The sequence below is a fragment of the Lonchura striata genome, chromosome 9 (genome assembly GCF_050655825.1).
Source record: "Lonchura striata isolate lonStrDom1 chromosome 9, ASM5065582v1, whole genome shotgun sequence".
Classification (NCBI taxonomy): Eukaryota; Metazoa; Chordata; class Aves; order Passeriformes; family Estrildidae; genus Lonchura; species Lonchura striata.
In genome coordinates, this window is record NC_140711.1 from 19,785,685 (window position 1) to 19,807,361 (window position 21,677).

The 21,677-nt window shown below is 53.2% G+C and overlaps 4 protein-coding genes across 12 annotated transcripts; all 4 read right to left on the reverse strand.

The window, feature by feature from the left end:
* Positions 1–1,911: 1,911 nt before the first annotated feature.
* On the reverse strand, positions 1,912–11,859 carry LOC144246805 (uncharacterized). 4 transcript variants are annotated; one of them, XM_085587777.1, is made up of 9 exons: positions 8,161–11,859; positions 7,836–8,024; positions 7,197–7,406; positions 6,766–7,016; positions 5,576–5,732; positions 5,127–5,383; positions 4,526–4,682; positions 4,060–4,325; positions 1,912–3,683 (listed from the first exon to the last, which is right to left on the reverse strand). In XM_085587777.1, exons 3-9 carry the CDS (start codon positions 7,312–7,314, stop codon positions 3,429–3,431), a joined length of 1,461 nt encoding a protein of 486 aa, XP_085443903.1. In that variant the 5' UTR covers positions 7,315–7,406; positions 7,836–8,024; positions 8,161–11,859; the 3' UTR covers positions 1,912–3,428. The 4 variants fall into 4 exon arrangements, with proteins under 4 accessions (XP_085443903.1, XP_085443902.1, XP_085443901.1 ...); XM_085587776.1 differs by having other exon boundaries at positions 4,060–4,328; positions 7,197–7,314; positions 8,161–11,093; XM_085587775.1 differs by having other exon boundaries at positions 4,060–4,328; positions 8,161–11,090.
* Positions 11,860–11,999: 140 nt separating this feature from the next.
* On the reverse strand, positions 12,000–13,888 carry LOC146766649 (phospholipase A and acyltransferase 1-like). 2 transcript variants are annotated; one of them, XM_085587784.1, is made up of 4 exons: positions 13,760–13,888; positions 13,127–13,330; positions 12,673–12,941; positions 12,000–12,246 (listed from the first exon to the last, which is right to left on the reverse strand). In XM_085587784.1, the coding sequence occupies exons 2-4, from the start codon at positions 13,236–13,238 to the stop codon at positions 12,148–12,150; spliced, it is 480 nt and encodes a 159-aa protein (XP_085443910.1). In that variant the 5' UTR covers positions 13,239–13,330; positions 13,760–13,888; the 3' UTR covers positions 12,000–12,147. The 2 variants fall into 2 exon arrangements, with proteins under 2 accessions (XP_085443910.1, XP_085443911.1); XM_085587785.1 differs by having other exon boundaries at positions 13,127–13,238; positions 13,760–13,838.
* A 1,737-nt stretch (positions 13,889–15,625) lies between these two features.
* Positions 15,626–19,462, reverse strand: LOC144246807 (phospholipase A and acyltransferase 1-like). Its single transcript, XM_085587783.1, has 4 exons — positions 17,372–19,462; positions 16,739–16,942; positions 16,285–16,553; positions 15,626–15,904 (listed from the first exon to the last, which is right to left on the reverse strand). The coding sequence occupies exons 2-4, from the start codon at positions 16,848–16,850 to the stop codon at positions 15,797–15,799; spliced, it is 489 nt and encodes a 162-aa protein (XP_085443909.1). The 5' UTR covers positions 16,851–16,942; positions 17,372–19,462; the 3' UTR covers positions 15,626–15,796.
* Positions 19,463–19,734: 272 nt separating this feature from the next.
* On the reverse strand, positions 19,735–21,634 carry PLAAT1 (phospholipase A and acyltransferase 1). Of its 5 annotated transcripts, none has more exons than XM_085587778.1 (4): positions 21,519–21,634; positions 20,881–20,998; positions 20,415–20,683; positions 19,735–20,037 (listed from the first exon to the last, which is right to left on the reverse strand). In XM_085587778.1, the coding sequence occupies exons 2-4, from the start codon at positions 20,996–20,998 to the stop codon at positions 19,915–19,917; spliced, it is 510 nt and encodes a 169-aa protein (XP_085443904.1). In that variant the 5' UTR covers positions 21,519–21,634; the 3' UTR covers positions 19,735–19,914. The 5 variants fall into 5 exon arrangements, with proteins under 5 accessions (XP_085443904.1, XP_085443907.1, XP_077641809.1 ...); XM_085587781.1 differs by having other exon boundaries at positions 20,415–20,765; XM_077785683.2 differs by having other exon boundaries at positions 20,881–21,090.
* Between the last annotated feature and the right edge of the window lie 43 nt (positions 21,635–21,677).

Sequence of the window (21,677 nt, forward strand, 5' to 3'; positions counted from 1 at the left end):
GCTGGGGATTCAGAAGTAGCTTTGAGGAACAGAGGAAACCTAGAGGTTATTTCATATCTACCCCAGGGTATATGGAAGTGTGGTAAGGACTGTGCATCCATTGGGGAGAAATCATTAATAAATTGTTTCCTCAGAACATTATTACATTAATAACTGGCAAGGCTTTGCAGATGCATTGGCTACCTCAGTTATGCCTGACATGTGCAGAACTAATGCAGTTATACATGCTTGTCTGGGTGACAATTTGCTGGACCAAATTTCAGGGTCTGAACTAGCAGCCTGTGGCTAACAGCAGGCTGGTATGTGGGAAAATGTGTAAAGAATCAAGAATTGCCAGGTGAAAGTTTTACAAAGGGATGTTTCAGAAGGCTGTGTTCCTGGCTTCCTGGAGGGAGGCTGACAAGGTAGAAGTGAAATGGCATGTTATAACCTCAGTCTGAAACTAAATGTTGTCTTATTTCTAGTAAGTACCTGCTCATAGTGAGGTAAAGATCACCTTGGAAGAAGAAGCCTGAAACCATTTTGCAGTGAATGGAAGGTCCTCTCAGATAATTGTCAAGCACTTCTACAGCTTGCTGCCAAAGTAGGTTCAGAGAAAACAATGCACTTACTTGTCCCTCTATTTTATTTTATGTCAGTGGTGTTCTGTTGGGAGAAAGTGTTTTTCTGTCAGCAGCTGTAACATCACATTTTGACAAGTCCAGGCAAGGTCCCACTCTGCCTCAGGTTTAACCTGAACATCTTGCTTTCAGCATCCTGTAACACCTCAGATGCCAGGGGTGGCAGTGGTGCTGTGAGCAGCTGCATAACGGAGTCACTCCATGGTCACCTCCTCAATTCCAGTCTAATTAAAAACATCAACCCCATGACCATGTGCCAATTCTACAGCCAGCAATGGCCTTGCTCAGCAGGGCCATCAGAAATGTGAAATAACCACCTCTAGCAGCAGAGATCTTCAAATCCTACCACTCAGTCCATAAAACAGCTGGTGCTGGGACAGATTCTCTGATTTTAAACCCTCTAGCCAGAGTTTCAGGTAGAAGAAACCTCAGGCCTCAGTGTTATTGCTGCTGTCATCAGCCATCTGTTCTGCACTTGGGAAACCCTTACAATGCCTGGCTGCTCCAAAGGCTGCTGCAGAGCACGTGGTGATCACTGGCTTCTCAGCACCTCTGACAGAACAGCTGAGGCAGAAAACAGCAGGATAAATACTCAGAGCTAAACCCTCAGGGGAGCAAAACAGTGTCAAGGTTTGAGAATTGGGATTAGGACATTTCACAAGTGTCAGGGACCCACCATGGAGGTCTAATCCTGCCTCAGTGGAGCAGTGGAAGCACAAATACTGCCAAGGCAGCCCACTGCTTTTTCTTGCAGTTAGTGGTGAATGGGCCTACCTTTGGCAGGATGTCTCCTGGCCAGAAGTCCAGCATTGTTGAAGGGTTTCAGAACTCAAGTAATGTTCCTTTTTTTTTTTTTAATTCTGGAACCAAATCAATGAAGTGTAATTGTCCCATCTAGTGCTGCTCCAGGCTGATCTTTCCCACCCTCTCTTTCTCCACAAGCAATCCCCCCTTGCACCCTTTGCAGCTGCTTCTCTGCCAGCTCCCTTGCAGGCACCCCTCACCCAGGCAGAGCCACTGCCCCTCTCCAGCACACACAGAAGGCAGCACCAAACGAGGCTGAGAGAAAAACGCCAAGGCAGACCCCCACATTTACAAATAGTCCCAGCTCCAGCAACTCCTGCACAGCTGCTGGTGCTGTCCAGCAACCTAACAGAGCTGAAAACAACCTGGCATAGTCTGGAGGTCTGAGCCCAAAGATACTCCTCCAGGTCCCCCAAAGGAAAGCTTTCTCCCCCAATTCTCACTAATTACAGATATTGCATTTTAAGCATAAACAAGACATGACACCTTTCTGAAAAAACAATTTATTAATTATGAGGTGGGAAGGATATTTTTCCACCTTGTGACTGCCATGGATTTCAGGTTTTGAAAGTGGTCCATGCAGTGATATCAATGTTAGAACAGGAGGTGTCTGTTACCTCATCTTTCACCTCAAAGTCCCCAGCCTCCAGTGTCTGCTGAAGCTGATCTGGTGAGTTTGCTCACAGGGTACTGCTGCCTGCTCTGAGGTCTATGGAGTTGTGAGCAGGAGTGCAAAGGTCTCAAAGGTGCTTGATAAACCAAGCTTAATTCCTCAGGAACTGTAAAACTATTTAGAAGAATGAGGGTTTGAATTGGGTTTGACCCTCAAATTTCAGTTCTGGGAGTATTTTTTGTGATGTAAGGAGAACTTTGTGCGTGGTAGCTAATATTTCTCAATCAGGTACAGAAGTGGAATCATGTGAAAGGACAAAATATAATGGTGAGCACAGAATAGATTTGCCTGCCCTTACTTAATAATCTTTAAATCCAGGTGCTGCAGACAGTCATGAAGCAGCCAGAAAAATGCCTTTTAACAAAATACATGTGAAGATAATTTCCTGCTTGTGTAGAAATGTGCTTGATTCCCAGAACTGTTGAGCAAATTAGTAATGTAAAAACAACAGCAGCTTAATCTGGGTATTAAAATTCTAGCTGCAGAATAAAACAAAAGAAACAAACTGCTGCAGATGAAGGGTAGTTAATTTGCTCTGCAATACCTTAAGGCAAAAATATTTGTCTATGGAATTTGAACTGTTTTCTAGTATTCTGAGAGACCCTAAACATAGATCCTAAACACAGAAACCATCTGCAGCACTAAACCCACAATACTGTAGCTGTAAGTAGGATTTGTGTTTTCTGTTTTGAGCAGGGAAGGTCAAGCTTCTGCTTTGCTCTGAACAACTGACCATTTAGGGCCTGATTCAGTTTGTTGGTACCATTCTGGTGTTTTGGGTCATTGTTGCATCTCCACTGTTTATCAGTACATGGTTCTCACCATAGGTTTTTATCTTTATTGGTATCCCTCAGTAGGGGAGAAAGACCATACAGGGCTCCAAGTTGAAAAGGTTCTGAAAAGCTATAATTACAGTCAGGGTGTAGATTGACTGTAGGGACCCTGAGAGCTGGGGAAAAGCCCCATAATACAACTTCATGTCTTCCAAAAGAAGAAAGGGAGATAGAATGGTCTGAGTGCTGCCTAGCTGGCTGGTGAAGGCCCAGAAAGAGAGCTTACTGTAAAATGGGACTTTGGGAGACTTGGGGGAAAAAAAACTTGAGAAAGAAGTCAGTGTCTTAGGCAGGTGGCGAAGGATAGTTAAGGAGAAATTACTTGCACAAAAAGCTATCCTCAAACAGATAAGATATTTTTAGGCAAGATGAGTTTGGATTTTTACATTTTAATAAGTCTTTGAATTAATTATCACAGCAGTTGCTAGTAAGTCTCCATTATACTTGTGACAAAAGCTGAAGAGTGATCAGGGACTCCATGCTTTGCTTGAGCTCTTCCTAACAGCAACTCTGTTCTAGTATATCTCTCCCTGCCTTTTCAAATTTGGCAGATTTGAAGGAATGAGCAATATTGCTGGAAGCAAAACCAATACTGGCAAGAAAACCACCACCAGCAGCAGCCACAAAAGGAACACAGGCCATAAGAGGAAGACCAACGACAGGAATGCTGGCCACAGCAACAAGACTTGCACCTCCTAGCCCAGCTGACACTAAAGAAGAAATTGAATTGAAATTTTGAAGTGCTTTCTTGCCCTGTAAAGGGAAAGTAAAACACAGGTTAGAGACATTATAAGCACTCATATTTACCCCCAGACATGATAACTGAGAACAGGCAAAGATAATCAGGGTAATTGAATCCGGGTCAGATATGCGCCATGAGCAGAAGGGGCCACAGCCAGGTTTGTACCCTGAGGAGGTGGCACTCACTAAGAGGGCACTGCCAGGCTGCAGACACAGCACAGTGACCCTCCAGGGGCAGGGGCTCTGGGGAGGCAGCGCTGCTTTGCAGCCCAGCCTGGCACTCGGCTGGCCCCATGCAGGCTGCAGGCTGTGTCCCAGCGCCGCGGCTCACAGCGAGCAGCAGGAGGAGCCCTGGGAGGCACCCAGGGGCTCACCCCGTGGCTCTCACCTGCTCTGAGACTCCTTCTCCATAGCGAAGCATTGTCACAAAGTGTTCACAGTTCTTGAGGAACAAACGATACGGCACCTCCGTATTGATCTGGCGCTGAGCACGCCGGATGATCTCCTCCATTGGGAAAGGAATGCGGTGACAGTCATACTTGTTATTGACACGCCATTTATCATTTTCCACCACTTTCTTCAGGAGCTGCTTCTTCACCATGGCCTTTCTAGAGAGTATTATCCTACTGCTGGCTGACAGGGGTGGGGCTTCTTCTTCTAAGGAAGGCAGGAAGAAGATAAGGGAGGCTGGCAGACCTTCTCTGCCCCCCCCCGCAAACCTCAGATGGCTTTTGAACTGCTCCTGGAAAGCTCATCTACACACACAGGGTCCTCCAGCAGCCCATGGAGGGACATAGGGCTCCTGGAGCACCCCAGCATCCATTCTGCATCCTGCCAGGCTGCACCAGCCTTACCTGTATCAGTCACATGGATGACATATCCTTTCCCCAAGTAGAGGGCCCAGTGCTGGTACCCCGGTCTCTTGATCTCGATCAGGTCCCCAGGGTTGGGGTAATCCATGTCTTCTGTCATATTAAGAATGTATATTTCTCCATGTACAAAAGCCTTCAACTGGAAAACACATGGTAAACCCTCAGTGAGAATTTTAGTTTACTTAGTGAGAAAGTTAAGGTTAAAATCAGTTTTTCCACAGAAAGAGCCAATAGGAAACATGAGGAGCACTTATCCTCTCCCAGCATGATAATAAAGATAAGGCAGGGATACTCAGGGCAAACAAATCAGTGAGAAGCTGCTGTGCCCCATGAGCAGAAGGGGCCACAGCCAGGTTTGTAACCCGAGGAGGTGGCACTCACTAAGAGGGCACTGCCAGGCTGCAGACACAGCACAGTGACCCTCCAGGGGCAGGGGCTCTGGGGAGGCAGCGCTGCTTTGCAGCCCAGCCTGGCACTCGGCTGGCCCCATGCAGGCTGCAGGCTGTGTCCCAGCGCCGCGGCTCACAGCGAGCAGCAGGAGGAGCCCTGGGAGGCACCCAGGGGCTCACCCTGTGGCTCTCACCTGGCCACCATAGCGGAGCTGTGTCACAAAATCCTCAGAACCTCTGCTGAGCACATCACATGGCAGCTCTTTGCCAATGCAGCCCTCAGCACGCCAGATGATCTCCTCCACGGGCAGAGGAGCCCGGTATCGGTCATAGTTGTTGTTGACAACCCAGTCATCATTTACAGCCACCTTTTCCAGGAGCTCCTTTGTAACCCTGGCCTTTCCAGTGTGCATTGACTCACTGCTGGCTGACAGGGATGGGGCTTCTTCATCTGGGGAAAGCAAAGAGAAGATAAGGCAGGCAGGCAGAACTTCTCTGGCCCCCCAAAACCTCAGATGGCTTTTGGACTGCTCCTGGAAAGCTCATCTACACACACAGGGTCTTCCAGCAGCCCATGGAGGGACATAGGGCTCCTGGAGCACCCCAACACCCCCTGCACCCTGCCAGGCTACACCAGCCTTACCTGTATCAGTCACGTGGATGACATATCCATCCCCCACATAGAGGGCCCATTGTTCGTAAAATCCCCTTTTGATCTCGATCAGGTCCCCAGGGCTGGGGTACTCTTCATCTTCTGTCACATCAAGAATGTGCAATTCACTTGCTACAAAAGCCCTCAGCTGGAAAACACACAGTAAACACTCAGCAATAATTTTAGTTTACTTGGTGAGAAAGTTAAGGTTAAAATCAGTTTTTCCACAGAAAGAGCCAATAGGATGTAGCTGATAAAACAAGGATGAGGGTAAAAAGCTTGCACCAGTCCTCAGCAAAGCAGTAGATGGGAGGTAGCAGGGCAAGGAAATGAAAATTTGCTTCCAAGTGCTTGCAGACTACCACAAAAATAATCACAGACAAAAAGTAAAAGCAGATGTGACAAACAGGCCAGTGCTGCTGGGGATCACCTTGAATCGATGATATGCTTGACTTGGTATTTCTTGACTTGGCATTTCTTAACAGGACAGCAGGGGTAAGCAAAGGCCACAATGCTGAACTTGCACACAACCCTGTATTCATATAGAAGAAGATTCTAGGCATTATGAGACTATGTATATTTTATTAAAGCTTTCATTTAATTATTTCTGTAAGGGTAGCAAAAGCAGGGCAGAGACCCTGTGCAGCCAAGGAATCCCTGGGATTTCCCTCCAAAGCCTTTCTCTGAGCTTTTCCTGATGGCCCATCAATGCTCTCTTTCTCTCTGGATTTCAGTCCCAGCAAGCCCACCCACACATTGAAGGCGACAGCACAGACAATATTGCCAACATGCAAACAATTGCTATCTTTGCAGGTAAAGGGAAAGCAAAACACAGGCTGGAAACATGAAGAGCACTTTAATTTAGCCCCAGGTATGGTAATGGAGAATATGCAGGGATAATCAGGATAATTAAGAGACATGTGCCCCATGAGCAGAAGGGGCAACAGCCGGGTTTGTACCCCGAGGAGGTGGCACTCACTAAGAGGGCACTGCCAGGCTGCAGACACAGCACAGTGACCCTCCAGGGGCAGGGGCTCTGGGGAGGCAGCGCTGCTTTGCAGCCCAGCCTGGCACTCGGCTGGCCCCATGCAGGCTGCAGGCTGTGTCCCAGCGCCGCGGCTCACAGCGAGCAGCAGGAGGAGCCCTGGGAGGCACCCAGGGGCTCACCCCGTGGCTCTCACCTGGCCACCATAGCGGAGATTTTTCACGAAGTGCTCACAGTTGCTACCAAACTCACGATATGTCAACTCCTTGTCAATATAATGCTCAGCACACTGAATGATCTTCTTCACTGAGAGAGGTGTGTGGGCCTGATCAGACTCGTTATTGACACGCCATTTATTTTTTTGCACTACTTCCTTCAGGCGCTGCTTCTTCACCTTTCTGATGAATATTGGCGCATTCTGGACTCCCAGCTTTAGGTCCTGTTTACCTGTATATGGCAGGGAGGAGATACAGCAGAAAGCAGACCCTCTCTGCCCCGTCCAAGACCTCAGAGGGGCTTCCTTTGCTCCTGGAAAGGTCATCTCCACACATAGGGTTCACCACCAGCTCATGGAGGGAGACAGGGCGCCAGGAGCACCCTGCACCTTGCAGTCTGCAATACTCTTACCTACAGGTGTTAAGTTGATGACATATCCATCCCCCAGGTAAAGCGCCCAGTGCTGATGCCGTCGCCGGTCGATCTCGATCAGGTCTCCGGGCTGGGGTTTGCAATTGTCCTGTCCCATCTGGGGATCGTGCAGTCAGGGCGTGCGGCTGCAGCCGGGCTGGCTCAGCGCAGGGCAGAGCGCAGCGGGAGGCGAGGGCCGTGCAGGGGCAGCTGCCGGGAGCGCGGGCACGGAGGTGTCAGCGGCGGCCCCGAGGGCAGCGGCTGCCGCAGCGGCGGCGAGGCAGCGCCCGGCCCCGCTCGCAGCAGCGCATCCGCCGGGCGGCCGGAGGTGCCCCGGAGCCCGGGCACGGCTCGGCCCCGCGGGCACCCCCGGGCTGCCGCCGCCGGCCCCGGCTGCCCCCGCCCGCCCACGGTGCCCGCGCTCCCCTCCCGGCCGCGCTCCGCTCGGGGCTCCGCTGGGGCCGGGCCGGGCCCGCTCCGGTGCCGGGCCGCGGCTGCCCGGGGGTGCCCGCGGGGCCGAGCCGTGCCCGGGCTCGGGGGCACCTCCGGCCGCCCGGCAGAGCCGCGCCCGCCGCCGGCAGCCTGGAGGGGCCGCATCCTGCTGCAAACGCCCGCTCGCATCCCCCGAGCTCCGCTCACCTCCGCGCCTGTCCCGCTGCTGCCGTGGGCTCTTCCGGCCCGCTGCTCCCGTTATAAAGCTCACGGCAGAGGAAATTGCGTGAATTCTGCCGGGCTCACTGCCAGCACCCCTCCGGAGCCGGCCCCTCCTATCACACTCCGCACCCACTCCGAAGAAGGCTCCGCTTCCAGTCGTGGTGCCAAGATCACCTGTTGATTGGAAAATCTCATCTTGTACCCGAGGAAGCTGAACTGCCACCTCATTGCAGTGGGCATCTGTCCCCATCTGGTCCACCTGTCCAGTGATGGGCAACAGCATTAACCCTGTCATTCCACGCGACATTACCTGGCAGAAAAACACCACCCCTGGCTGCTGATTAAAACTTGCCTTGGGTACTGTGAAAAACACCTTCACTCTCCTGTGAAAATTTAAAAAGTTTAATAAAGGACAGTAGGACACAAGGACCATAGAGCAAAGGTTATAATGGCCGGCACTCAACCAAGACCACACTTTTACCGTCGGGGATACTCCTTAAATACCTTACATCAGGCCGTTGCATATTCATAGAGCCTTATGCATATCCATAACTAGTTTACATTTTCCAGGAACTATTTTACATGGCCCCTCCTCAGGTCCGCCTTTTTATATCATGTGTTTTTCTTGACTGTGGTTTTGGCTTGTTCTCTTTATCACTTCCTGTGGTCTACACTCTCTGCAGACGGTGAGTGATGATAGTTGGCATATCTGTAGTAGCTGTCCTCATCCTGTGTTAATTGGATGTTATCCCATCCAAGCAGGCATTTTAACACACACATAGCTATTTCTCTACTATGTCTAAGCTTAATTAACAACAGAAATAAAAACTATATCTTTATAACAAAGTTACTTTAACATTACACATACAAAATCCATTTTAACATTTGTGAAAAGCCAATAGTATAATATGTCCTATAACAGGTACCAGTCAAACAGTCGGTACCACAAATGGCAGAGGATGCTGCAGAGGGATTTCAAATGGCCCTGTAGAAATGCACAAGACTATGCAGCAAAAAGCATGGGTTAGTTTTATGTTAACCCACCTGCAAACACACAAAAGAGAGTGAGGTGAGACCCTACAGTCAGGCTCGGGGCTGAACAATGCTGGGGCTTCAGCCCAAGTTTTCATCCGCTGATGTGAACCAGATTCACATGGCTGAAATCCCTACAAAAGCCCCTCCATTTAGGGAGAGGCTGTGCCCGTCCTGGCTGTGCCTCAGAGCACATACATGGATATATTTCTCAGCTTTTGGGAAAAGACCAACCTTGACTGTACTCATTGCCAACTGTAAAACCACCTAACTGGTTTAGCTGTGAAAAAAGTTTTGATTCCATTTCAAAGAATCCAAGAAGGAGTTTCAGCTTCACCTTGATTAGATCATGGTTTCCTGTATTAAAACTAAAAAGCTTTTTGGAATGAAATAACAAAGGGCAGCAGAAAACCAACAGGAATTCTTGGCTTGATCATTTAAAATATAGAAAATTTGATGTTTTAAAAAACAATTAATTAATTCTTTGTTTTTCTCTGCTAGCTTGCAAAGTTTTTGGTTTACCTAGTAAACCAACCTTTCTCAAGCCACAGGTTTTTCACTTCAACTCTTCTGATTCCCTCCCTGATGGGACTGGCAGGGAATGGGCAAGTGGCTGCCTGGTGCTTTGTTGCTGGCTGGGGTTAAACAGGGACAACCAGTTCAGACAAAACCAGCCAGTCTCTCACAGACAGCTGTTCTGCTCTCACCTGTCCCTGCAGTCCAGGCAGTTGCCTGTAACAAAAGCAGCACAGGATTCTGTGTCTCACAGGTGAGCTGCGGGTTACCTGGTTCCAGAATCTTAAGTCTGATGCTCCAGGTAATGGACAATAAAGCACACTTAGCCTGAACAGTTTTCTTCCAAGACAATGCACACATCAGCTTTGTGACAAGGAAATGGTGAGGCTCAGTACATTGGGAGATGAAGCATTGGTACTGCACAGCTCATTCTTTACATCCCACACCCCAGCATGCAGGAACCCTGGCTTTGCCTTCCTGCTGGCTGGGGGAAGATTGATCTGGTGCTTTAGAATGCTTATGAACACTTTGGAATCAACATTTGATCATTGAAGAGAGAGTGGTCACAGCTCTAAGGGTCAAAGGTTCCTGGATGCCTTTGTAATTCTTTAAACTAGTCCGTTTTTTGGCAGCTCAAAGAGCAGAATCTGAGAATGGTTTCAGAGTTGGTAGGGATCATAAGAATCACCTAGCAGTCTTGTTCAGGTTCAAGGCCAACAATCACTGCACAAACAGGGTGAAGTGGGAAATTTTGATGGCACAGTGGAAGAAAGCTAAGACACAAAAAGACATCTGGGGTTTTCCTGTCAGACCTCCCCACGCTAGGGGTCTGCTGCTGCCAAAGAGAGCTAGAAAAGCCAGGGAAAGCAACATTTTGTCGGCAGGTAAAAACGGAGCAAAACACCATCGCACCAAAATGAGAATGACCCTGTAATACACGGAAGGATACAGCCTGTAAAACCTGCCCTTCCTTCCTAACTCCCCAGCTCCCAGGAGATGCTCACTTTAGGCAGCACAAGCTGCCGAGGGTTTCAAGACGTGGCACATTCCCTGCCTGTCCTTTTGCACACCCGGCACCCAAGGCTTTCCCACTCTTACGGGTTTAGGCTTCGAGGTGAATTTTTCCCATTGTCATGGTGAAGACGGTGGGAGTAGGAGAGGGCGACTGCGCGGAGTTGGATGGCGGGTGAATAAATCCCATAACGGAATTGGCTGATAGCTCGGAACATCAGCGGAGTGGTTTGGGGAGTGGAATGGGGTGGGGGGGGGTTTGGCAGTTTTGTAGCTGGTGACGCTCTCCTGCGCTCGGGGGATGCGGAGCCGGAGACGTGGCAGGGCGCCGCGGGTGGTGGTGCGCCATGTGCCTGCCCCGTTGTGTGTCGGTGTCGGTGCTGTGCCTGTCCCCGCGGTGTGCCGGTGTCGGTGCTGTGCCTATCCCCGCGGTGTGCCGGTGTCGGTGCTGTGTTCCGGCCCCGCGGTGTGCCGGTGTCGGTGCTGTGCCTATCCCCGCGGTGTGCCGGTGTCGGTGCTGTGTTCTGGCCCCGCGGTGTGCCGGTGTCGGTGCTGTGCCTATCCCCGCGGTGTGCCGGTGTCGGTGCTGTGCCTATCCCCGCGGTGTGCCGGTGTCGGTGCTGTGCCTGTCCCCGCGGTGTGCCGGTGTCGGTGCTGTGCCTATCGCCGCGGTGTGCCGGTGTCGGTGCTGTGCCTATCGCCGCGGTGTGCCGGTGCCGGTGTCGGTGCTGTGCCTGTCCCCGCGGTGTGCCGGTGTCGGTGCTGTGCCTATCCCCGCGGTGTGCCGGTGTCGGTGCTGTGCCTGTCCCCGCGGTGTGCCGGTGTCGGTGCTGTGCCTATCCCCGCGGTGTGCCGGTGTCGGTGCTGTGCCTGTCCCCGCGGTGTGCCGGTGTCGGTGCTGTGCCTATCCCCGCGGTGTGCCGGTGTCGGTGCAGCTCCGCGCTTTCCCCGCGGCTCCCCCGGCCCGGCCCCTGCAGGGCGGCACAGCGGCGCTCCGTGGATTCTGCTCTTGGCCGCTCTGGGCTGTGCATGTTCTGCTGAAGAACTCTGATTCCTTTTTCCTCAGTTCTGCCGCAAAGACCCGTACTTTCGAAGTCATAATCATTTGAAACAAGGGGTCTTATTTCTCTTCTGAGGAGGTTCCCGCCTTCCTTGGAAGCCTTCTGGCTTTTGTACCACACACACACACACACACTCACCAGGACACAGCTGGAAAACACAGCAAACTCTCAGCAGCTCTTTTTAGTTCAATGGTACACAGAAAGAGCCTCCAGGAGCTAGCTGGTTAAAACAGGCAGAAAAGCCTGCACCCGTGCTCAGCAAACCACTCCAGGGGAGGTGTGTGGGATGGGGAAGGAATAGATAACCTGCTTGCAGTTTCTCCCAGACTACCACAAAAACCACCACACACAATAAAATAAAAGCTCATGTTCCAAGCAGGCTAGAGCTGCTGGGGATCACCTTGAATGGTGACAATCTTGACTTGTTATTCCTTACTGGGATGGCAGGCAGAAACAAGGCTAAAATTTTAAACCAGCAAACAAAGCTACAGTCAAATAGATAAAAGAGAATTTCAGGGAAATATGAGTGTGGATTTCAGACATTTTATTAAGGCTTCTGAATGTTTACAGCAAGGGTGGCACAGTTGCTAGGAAGCCTTGATGGCAGGTGTAGCAAAAGCTGACTGCTGTTTCCAGGAGCTCACTCTGCCTTGCTCTGAGCTCTTCCTGAGAGACCATCATCTCCTCTCAGACAGTGCAAGGCCAATAACAGTAGCAGCACCAAGAAGGGCATTTAATAATATACCTGCTGCACCGCCAACAGCTGCATTTCTGACCTATAAAAGTGAAAGCAAAAAACAGGCTGGAAACATGAGGAGCACTTCTATTTACGCCTCGCCCCCCACCCCGCCCCCCCAACCCCCCACCCCCCTACCCGCAGCAAGATAATATAGAAAACGCAGAGATAATGAGAGTAATTAAACCAGTGAGAGGCGTGTGCCCCATCCCATGAGCAGAAGGGGCCACAGCCAGGTTTGTACCCCGAGGAGGTGGCACTCACTAAGAGGGCACTGCCAGGCTGCAGACACAGCACAGTGACCCTCCAGGGGCAGGGGCTCTGGGGAGGCAGCGCTGCTTTGCAGCCCAGCCTGGCACTCGGCTGGCCCCATGCAGGCTGCAGGCTGTGTCCCAGCGCCGCGGCTCACAGCGAGCAGCAGGAGGAGCCCTGGGAGGCACCCAGGGGCTCACCCCGTGGCTCTCACCTGCTCTGAGACTCCTTCTCCATAGCGAAGCATTGTCACAAAGTGTTCGCAGTTCTCGTAAAGCACATTATATGGCACCTCCCTGTCAATCCATTGCTCCGCACGCTGGATGATCTTCCGCACAGGGAAAGGAGTGCGGGAGCGGTCATACTTGTTGTTGACACGCCACTTATCATTTCCCACCACCTCCTTCAGGAGCTGCTTCTTCACCTTGGCCGTTGTGGCACGTATTGAAGAGCTGCTAAGCATAAGGGATGTGGCTCCTTCATCTGGGGAAGCCAAGGAGGAGATAATGCAGGAAGGTAGACCCTCTCTGGCCCCTCCAGGACCTCAGATGGGTTTCTGACTCCTTCGGGAAAAGACAGCCTCACACACAGGGGCCCATGGAGGGAGACAGGGCTCCTGGGGCATCCCAACACCCACTCTGCACCGTGCCAGGCGGCACAAGCCTTACCTGTCACGTGGATGACATATCCATCCCCCAGGTAGAGCGCCCAGTGCTGGTAAAGTGGCCGGTCGATCTCGATCAGGTCTCCGGGCTGGGGTTTGCAATTGTCCTGTCCCATCTGGGGATGGTGGAGTCAGGGCGTGCGGCTGCAGCCGGGCTGGCTCAGCGCAGGGCAGAGCGCAGCGGGAGGCGAGGGCCGTGCAGGGGCAGCTGCCGGGAGCGCGGGCACGGAGGTGTCAGCGGCGGCCCCGAGGGCAGCGGCTGCCGCAGCGGCGGCGAGGCAGCGCCCGGCCCCGCTCGCAGCAGCGCATCCGCCGGGCGGCCGGAGGTGCCCCGGAGCCCGGGCACGGCTCGGCCCCGCGGGCACCCCCGGGCTGCCGCCGCCGGCCCCGGCTGCCCCCGCCCGCCCACGGTGCCCGCGCTCCCCTCCCGGCCGCGCTCCGCTCGGGGCTCCGCTGGGGCCGGGCCGGGCCCGCTCCGGTGCCGGGCCGCGGCTGCCCGGGGGTGCCCGCGGGGCCGAGCCGTGCCCGGGCTCGGGGGCACCCCCGGCCGCCCGGCAGAGCCGCGCCCGCCGCCGGCAGCCTGGAGGGGCCGCATCCTGCTGCAAACGCCCGCTCGCATCCCCCGAGCTCCGCTCACCTCCGCGCCTGTCCCGCTGCTGCCGTGGGCTCTTCTGGCCCGCTGCTCCCGTTATAAAGCTCACGGCAGAGGAAATTGCGTGAATTCTGCCGGGCTCACTGCCAGCACCCCTCCGGAGCCGGCCCCTCCTGTCACACTTGATCCCCGCTCCATAGAAGGCTCTGCTTCCAGTCGTGGTGCCAAGACCACCTGTTGATTGAAAAATCTCATCTTGTTGACCCGAGGAAGCTGAACTGCCGCCTCATTGCAGTGGGCATCTGTCCCCATCTGGTCCACCTGTCCAGTGATGGGCAACAGCACTAACCCTGTCATTCCACGCGACATTACCTGGCAGAACAACCACCCCTGGTTGCTGATTAAAACTTGCCTTGGGTACCAGTCAAACAGTCAGTACCACAGATGGCAGGGAGATTTCAAATGGCCCTGTAGAAATGCACTGGACTATGCAGCAAAAAGCATGGGTTAGTTTTATGTTAACCCACCTGCAATCACATGAAAGAGAATGAGGTGGGAACCTACAGCCAGGCTCGGGGCTGCACAATGCTGGGCCTTCAGCACACATTTTCATCCTCTGATATGAACCAGATTCACATGGCTGAGATTCCTATAAAACCCTTCATTTCCAAGAATCCATGAAGGAGTTTCAGTTTCAATTTGATTACATCATGATTTCCTGTATTAAAGCTAAAAAATGTTTTGGGATGAAATAACAAAGGGCAGCAGAAAACCAACAGGAATTCTTGGTTTGATCATTTAAAATATAGAAAATTTGATGTTTTAAAAAACAATTAATTAATTCTTTGTTTTTCTCTGCTAGCTTGCAAAGTTTTTGGTTTACCTAGTAAACCAACCTTTCTCAAGCCACAGGTTTTTCACTTCAACTCTTCTGATTCCCTCCCTGATGGGACTGGCAGGGAATGGGCAAGTGGCTGCCTGGTGCTTTGTTGCTGGCTGGGGTTAAACAGGGACAACCAGTTCAGACAAAACCAGCCAGTCTCTCACAGACAGCTGTTCTGCTCTCACCTGTCCCTGCAGTCCAGGCAGTTGCCTGTAACAAAAGCAGCACAGGATTCTGTGTCTCGCAGGTGGGCTGCAGGTAACCTGGTTCCAAAATCTTAAGTCTGATACTCCAGGTAATGGACAATAAAGCACACTTAGCCTGAACAGTTTTCTTCCAAGACAATGCACACATCAGCTTTGTGACAAGGAAATGGTGAGGCTCAGTACATTGGGAGATGAAGCATTGGTACTGCACAGCTCATTCTTTACATCCCACACCCCAGCATGCAGGAACCCTGGCTTTGCCTTCCTGCTGGCTGGGGGAAGAATTGATCTGGTGCTGGGACTATGAATGCTTTGGAATCAACATTTGGTCACTGAAGAGAGAATGGTCACAGCTCCAAGGGTCAAAGGTTCCTGGTTGCCCTTGCGATTCTTTAAGCTTCAGTGGTTTCTTGGCAGCTCAAAGAGTAGAATCCTAGAATGGGTTGGCATTGGAAGGGACCATAAAAATCACCTGGCATACTTGTTCAGGTCCAATGCCAGCAATTGCTGTACTTAGAGGGTGATGGGAGAAATTTCGATGGCACAGGGGAGCAAACAGCTGATAAAGAAAGATCTACTGGGTTTTCCTGTCAGACCTCCCCACACTGGTGGTTCTGCTGCTCCCAAAGAGAGTCAGAAGAGACTGAGAAAAGTACACTTTGCAGGCAGGAAAAAAGTGAGTAAACCACCATCATGTCAAAATTAGAGCATGCCTGTAAAACACTGACTTTTGTCTCCATGGGAAGGCAGGGAGATGCAAGGCTGGACTGCTGAACTTGCTCACAAAACTATATTGAGATACAAGAGGATTTTAGGGCAATATGATTTCATATTGCAGACATTTTATTAGGGATTATTTAATGTTTACAGCAAGGGTGGCACAGTTGCTAGGAAGCCTTGATGGCATGTGAAGCAAAACCTGGCCTATGACCGCTGTGGCCAGGGACACTGCCGGACGTGCTCTGAGCTCTGCCTCACAGCCCCTCAGTGGCACTACCTCCTGGATGCGCTCTCAGAGAATGCCATCGCAACAAGAGCAGCAGCAGCAAGAACGAAAGTTCCTGCAGCTGCTGTAGCACCGCCAGCAACTGCTTTTGTGGCCTATAAAAGGGAAAGCAAAACACAGGCTAGAAACATGAGGAGAACTTATATTTACAACCCCATAGATGATAATATAGAAAACGCAGAGATAATGAGAGTAAATAAATCAGTGACAGGTTGCAGTGCCCCATGAGCAGAAGGGGCCACAGCCAGGTTTGTACCCCGAGGAGGTGGCACTCACTAAGAGGGCACTGCCAGGCTGCAGACACAGCACAGTGACCCTCCAGGGGCAGGGGCTCTGGGGAGGCAGCGCTGCTTTGCAGCCCAGCCTGGCACTCGGCTGGCCCCATGCAGGCTGCAGGCTGTGTCCCAGCGCCGCGGCTCACAGCGAGCAGCAGGAGCCCTGGGAGGCACCCAGGGGCTCACCCCGTGGCTCTCACCTGCTCTGAGACTCCTTTTCCATAGCGAAGCATTGTCACAAAGTGTTCACAGTTCTCATAAAGCACATCATATGGCACCTCCCTGTCAATCCATTGCTCCGCACGCTGGATGATCTTCCGCACAGGGAAAGGAGTGCGGGAGCGGTCATACTTGTTGTTGACACGCCACTTATCATTTCCCACCACCTCCTTCAGGAGCTGCTTCTTCACCTTGGCCGTTGTGGCACGTATTGAAGAGCTGCTAAGCATAAGGGATGTGGCTCCTTCATCTGGGGAAGCCAAGGAGGAGATAATGCAGGAAGGTAGACCCTCTCTGGCCCCTCCAGGACCTCAGATGGGTTTCTGACTCCTTCGGGAAAAGACAGCCTCACACACAGGGGCCCATGGAGGGAGACAGGGCTCCTGGGGCATCCCAACACCCACTCTGCACCGTGCCAGGCGGCACAAGCCTTACCTGTCACGTGGATGACATATCCATCCCCCAGGTAGAGCGCCCAGTGCTGGTAAAGTGGCCGGTCGATCTCGATCAGGTCTCCGGGCTGGGGTTTGCAATTGTCCTGTCCCATCTGGGGATCGTGCAGTCAGGGCGTGCGGCTGCAGCCGGGCTGGCTCAGCGCAGGGCAGAGCGCAGCGGGAGGCGAGGGCCGTGCAGGGGCAGCTGCCGGGAGCGCGGGCACGGAGGTGTCAGCGGCGGCCCCGAGGGCAGCGGCTGCCGCAGCGGCGGCGAGGCAGCGCCCGGCCCCGCTCGCAGCAGCGCATCCGCCGGGCGGCCGGAGGTGCCCCGGAGCCCGGGCACGGCTCGGCCCCGCGGGCACCCCCGGGCTGCCGCCGCCGGCCCCGGCTGCCCCCGCCCGCCCACGGTGCCCGCGCTCCCCTCCCGGCCGCGCTCCGCTCGGGGCTCCGCTGGGGCCGGGCCGGGCCCGCTCCGGTGCCGGGCCGCGGCTGCCCGGGGGTGCCCGCGGGGCCGAGCCGTGCCCGGGCTCGGGGGCACCTCCGGCCGCCCGGCAGAGCCGCGCCCGCCGCCGGCAGCCTGGAGGGGCCGCATCCTGCTGCAAACGCCCGCTCGCATCCCCCGAGCTCCGCTCACCTCCGCGCCTGTCCCGCTGCTGCCGTGGGCGGTCTCAAAGTCTTCTCTACCCGCTATAAATGGGGAGCAGGAAGCGCTGGGTGTAACCCTCCGTGCCCACTGCCGACTTTGCCCCGGAGCCAGCCCATCGAGGCACACCTACCGCCTACTCCAGGATGGTTTTGCTCTCAAAGTTGTTGCCAAAACCACCGTTGGGTGAAAAATCCGATTCTGCCGCCTTGGAAGCTGGGCCTCCCCCTCTTTGCCAGATGCCCCTGCCCTCAAGGGGTCCTTCTGTTCCATGCAGGCAACAACGCTGACACTGCTCCTATACATATGGCAGGATATCGTGTTGCAAAAGAACTCTGGGTCATGTTTATAGTCTGGCTTGCATACCAGTCAACCAGTTCTGAACCCATCAGAAGATGTAAATAGCCAGTGCAAACCGCCTCGTGTAAATGCAAAAAACTTTTCAGCAACAGCTTGATGGATTAGATTTACATTGCCCCACCTACAAACTGAGTGAAGAGGACCAGGTGAGGCCCTTGAGCCAGGCTCAGGGCTGCACAATGCTAGGGCTTCCCTGTCTTGTATTGAATCAGCCCAGGTTTTCATCATCTGATGTGAACTAGATTCAGTTTGTTTAATGTCCTGCAAATGCTATTCTTTTTAGGGACACCCTGTGCCTGTGCTGGGTGTGCCCCACTGCACAGGCATTGAGAGTTCTCTCAGCTTTGGGAAAAGAACAACCGAGACCCTCTCCATGGCAACTCAAGCAGGTCTCAGGCCTCGCCAGCATTTCCTAGAAAGGCTCAGAAGAGAAGAATGTGGCAAGCGATGGATTTGCTGCTCCTCCTCACACTCTCACTTTATGGTTTTGGGCAGTGTTCCACCAAATCCTGTCAATGCACCCACCAGGCTCCATGGACAGGCATCCCATAATGAGCAACATCACCCTGACTGGAAAATGAAGCACAGTACAAATGTAAATTTCTGCATTCTGTGAAATGTTGCAGCTTTCAAGAACAAGAAGACAATTCCCTAGATAAAATAATGCCAGCTCTCTTGTATTCCAGGATGAAGTAGAGACGTGAGAGGTCGATCTGCTGCCCTCACATGGTGATCCCTTGTCAGGGTGTGCAGAGAGAACGCCCTGAGTGCAGGAAAGTTCAGAAGTTCTGTATAACCTCAATAGCTTAGCCATAAAAGAAGTTTCAATTCCATTTCCAGGAATCCAGAAAGGAGTTTCACTTTCAGTTTGATTATGTGTTTTCCTGTGTTAAAATAAAAAACTTTCTTCATATGTAATAACAAAGGTACAAAGTACAACTGGAAACTCTGGCTTGGTTATTTCAAACATTGAAAAACTGCTGCTTAAAAAAAACAGTTTGATTTCTTGTTTTGCTTTGCTTGCATGCAAAGCTTTTGGTGTACCTATTAAACCAACTTCTTCTCAAGCCACAAGTGTTTTACTCTTCCGATTCTGTCCCTGATGGGGCTGGCAGGGGAGTGATTGAGTGAGTGGCTGCCTGGTGCTTTGTTGCTGGCTGGGGTTAAACTTGGACAATCTGTTCAGAGCAGACAAAACCAACCAGCCTCTCACAGACAGCTGTTCTGTCTCTGCAGTCCAGGCAGGTGCCTGCAAGAAAAGCAGCACAGGATTCTGTGTCTCACAGGTGGGCTGCAGGTAACCTGGTTCCAAGCACTGAAGACAGACACTCCAGGTAATGGACAATAAAGCACACTTAGTCTCAACAGTTTTCTTCCAAGACAGTGCACACATCAGCTTTGTGACAAGGAAATGGTATGGCTCAGCACATTTGGAAACACTTTGTAGGCAGGGAAAAACAAGCAAAACACCATCACGCCAAAACTAGAGCATTCCTGTAAAACTCTGAAGGATACAGCTTATAAGACCTGACCTTCCCTCTGACCTCCCAACCTCCCAGGAGTTTCTCTGACTAAGCAGCACAAGTACAGACCCGAAGACAGTGCACATGCCCTGCCTGCTCCTTTGCAGACAGTGCAGCCAGGGCTTTCCCACCTACATAAAGTCTTGGCTGGAAAACCCTCAGCAGTAAATTTTTCTACTTTTTTTGGAATGTTGAGGTTAAAATCACAGAAATACAGAAACAGCCCACTGGAACCAATTGACGAAAATGGACGAAAAGCCTACACCAGTGCAAATGTGCCCAGACTACCACAAAAATCACCACGGGCAATGAAATAAAAGGAGATATGGAACCAGGCTAGTGCTGCTGGAGGTCAGTAAATGGTGCTGATCTTGACATTTTGTTTATTAATGAAATAGCAGGGAAAAGCAAGGCCGAACACTTGAACTTGAATGCAAAGTTAGATAAAAGAAGATTTTGGGGCAATTAAAATTTAGATTTCTAATATTTTATTTAAGTAAAAATTAATTCTTTACTGTTATATTATTAATGTTTATAGCAAGGGTGGCACAGTTGCTAGGAAGCCTTGATGGCAGGTGTAGCAAAAGTTGACAGTGACCACTGTGTCCAGGAGATTCCTCTGCCTTGTTCTGAGCTCTTTCTGACAGCCCATTAGTAGTGCTTTCTCTCTTTGCTGGATGAGTCCCCAGACAAGCCCTTCACAACAGCGGTGGCAAGACCAGCAAGAACGATACCTCCTACTGCTGCTATAGCACCAATAACTGCTTTTCTGACCTACAAAAGGAAAGTAAAACACAGGCTGGAAACATGAGGAGCACTTATGCTCTCCCAGCATGATAATAAAGATACGGCAGGGATACTCAGGGTAAACAAATCAGTGAGAGGCTGCTGTGCCCCATGAGCAGAAGGGGCCACAGCCAGGTTTGTACCCCGAGGAGGTGGCACTCACTAAGAGGGCACTGCCAGGCTGCAGACACAGCACAGTGACCCTCCAGGGGCAGGGGCTCTGGGGAGGCAGCGCTGCTTTGCAGCCCAGCCTGGCACTCGGCTGGCCCCATGCAGGCTGCAGGCTGTGTCCCAGCGCCGCGGCTCACAGCGAGCAGCAGGAGGAGCCCTGGGAGGCACCCAGGGGCTCACCCCGTGGCTCTCACCTGCTCAGAGACTCCTTCTCCATAGCGAAGCTCTGTCACAAAGTGTTCACAGTTCTCATAAAGCACATCATATGGCACCTCCCTGTCAATCCATTGCTCAGCACACCGGATGATCTCCTCCAAGGGGCGAGGAGTGCGGGAGCGGTCGTACTTGTTGTTGACACGCCATTTATCATTTCCCACCACCTCCTTCAGGAGCTGCTTCTTCACCTTTGCCTTTCTGGTGAATATTGATGTGGTGCTCACTGACAGAGATGGGGCTCCTTCATCTGGAGAAGTCAGGGAGGACATAAGGCAGTCAGGCAGAACTTCTCTGGCCTCTCCACGACCTCCGATGGGTTTCTTCTGCTCCTGGAAAGGTCATCTACATACACAGGGTCTACTAGCAGCAGGATATGAAAGGAGACAGGGATCCTGGGGCATCCCAACACCCACTCTGCACCTTGCCAGGCAGCACAAGTCTTACCTACAGGTGTGACGTTGATGACATATCCATCCCCTATGTACAGGGCCCAGTGCTGGTAACCTGTCCGGTGGATCTCGATCAGGTCCCCAGGCTGGGGGTGGCACTTGCCTTCTGCCATCTGGGGGTCGTGCAGTCAGGGCGTGCGGCTGCAGCCGGGCTGGCTCAGCGCAGGGCAGAGCGCAGCGGGAGGCGAGGGCCGTGCAGGGGCAGCTGCCGGGAGCGCGGGCACGGAGGTGTCAGCGGCGGCCCGAGGGCAGCGGCTGCCGCAGCGGCGGCGAGGCAGCGCCCGGCCCCGCTCGCAGCAGCGCATCCGCCGGGCGGCCGGAGGTGCCCCGGAGCCCGGGCACGGCTCGGCCCCGCGGGCACCCCCGGGCTGCCGCCGCCGGCCCCGGCTGCCCCCGCCCGCCCACGGTGCCCGCGCTCCCCTCCCGGCCGCGCTCCGCTCGGGGCTCCGCTGGGGCCGGGCCGGGCCCGCTCCGGTGCCGGGCCGCGGCTGCCCGGGGGTGCCCGCGGGGCCGAGCCGTGCCCGGGCTCGGGGGCACCTCCGGCCGCCCGGCAGAGCCGCGCCCGCCGCCGGCAGCCTGGAGGGGCCGCATCCTGCTGCAAACGCCCGCTCGCATCCCCCGAGCTCCGCTCACCTCCGCGCCTCTTCCCCTGTTGCTGCGGTCGGGCTCCCGGCCCGCTGCTCCCGCTATAAATAGGATGAAGATGGCGCTTGCGTCGATCCTGTCGGGCTCCCGGTCGACGCTGACTCAGTGCCGCCCGTCCGTCTCCTCTTCCATCCCGTCCCGTCCCAT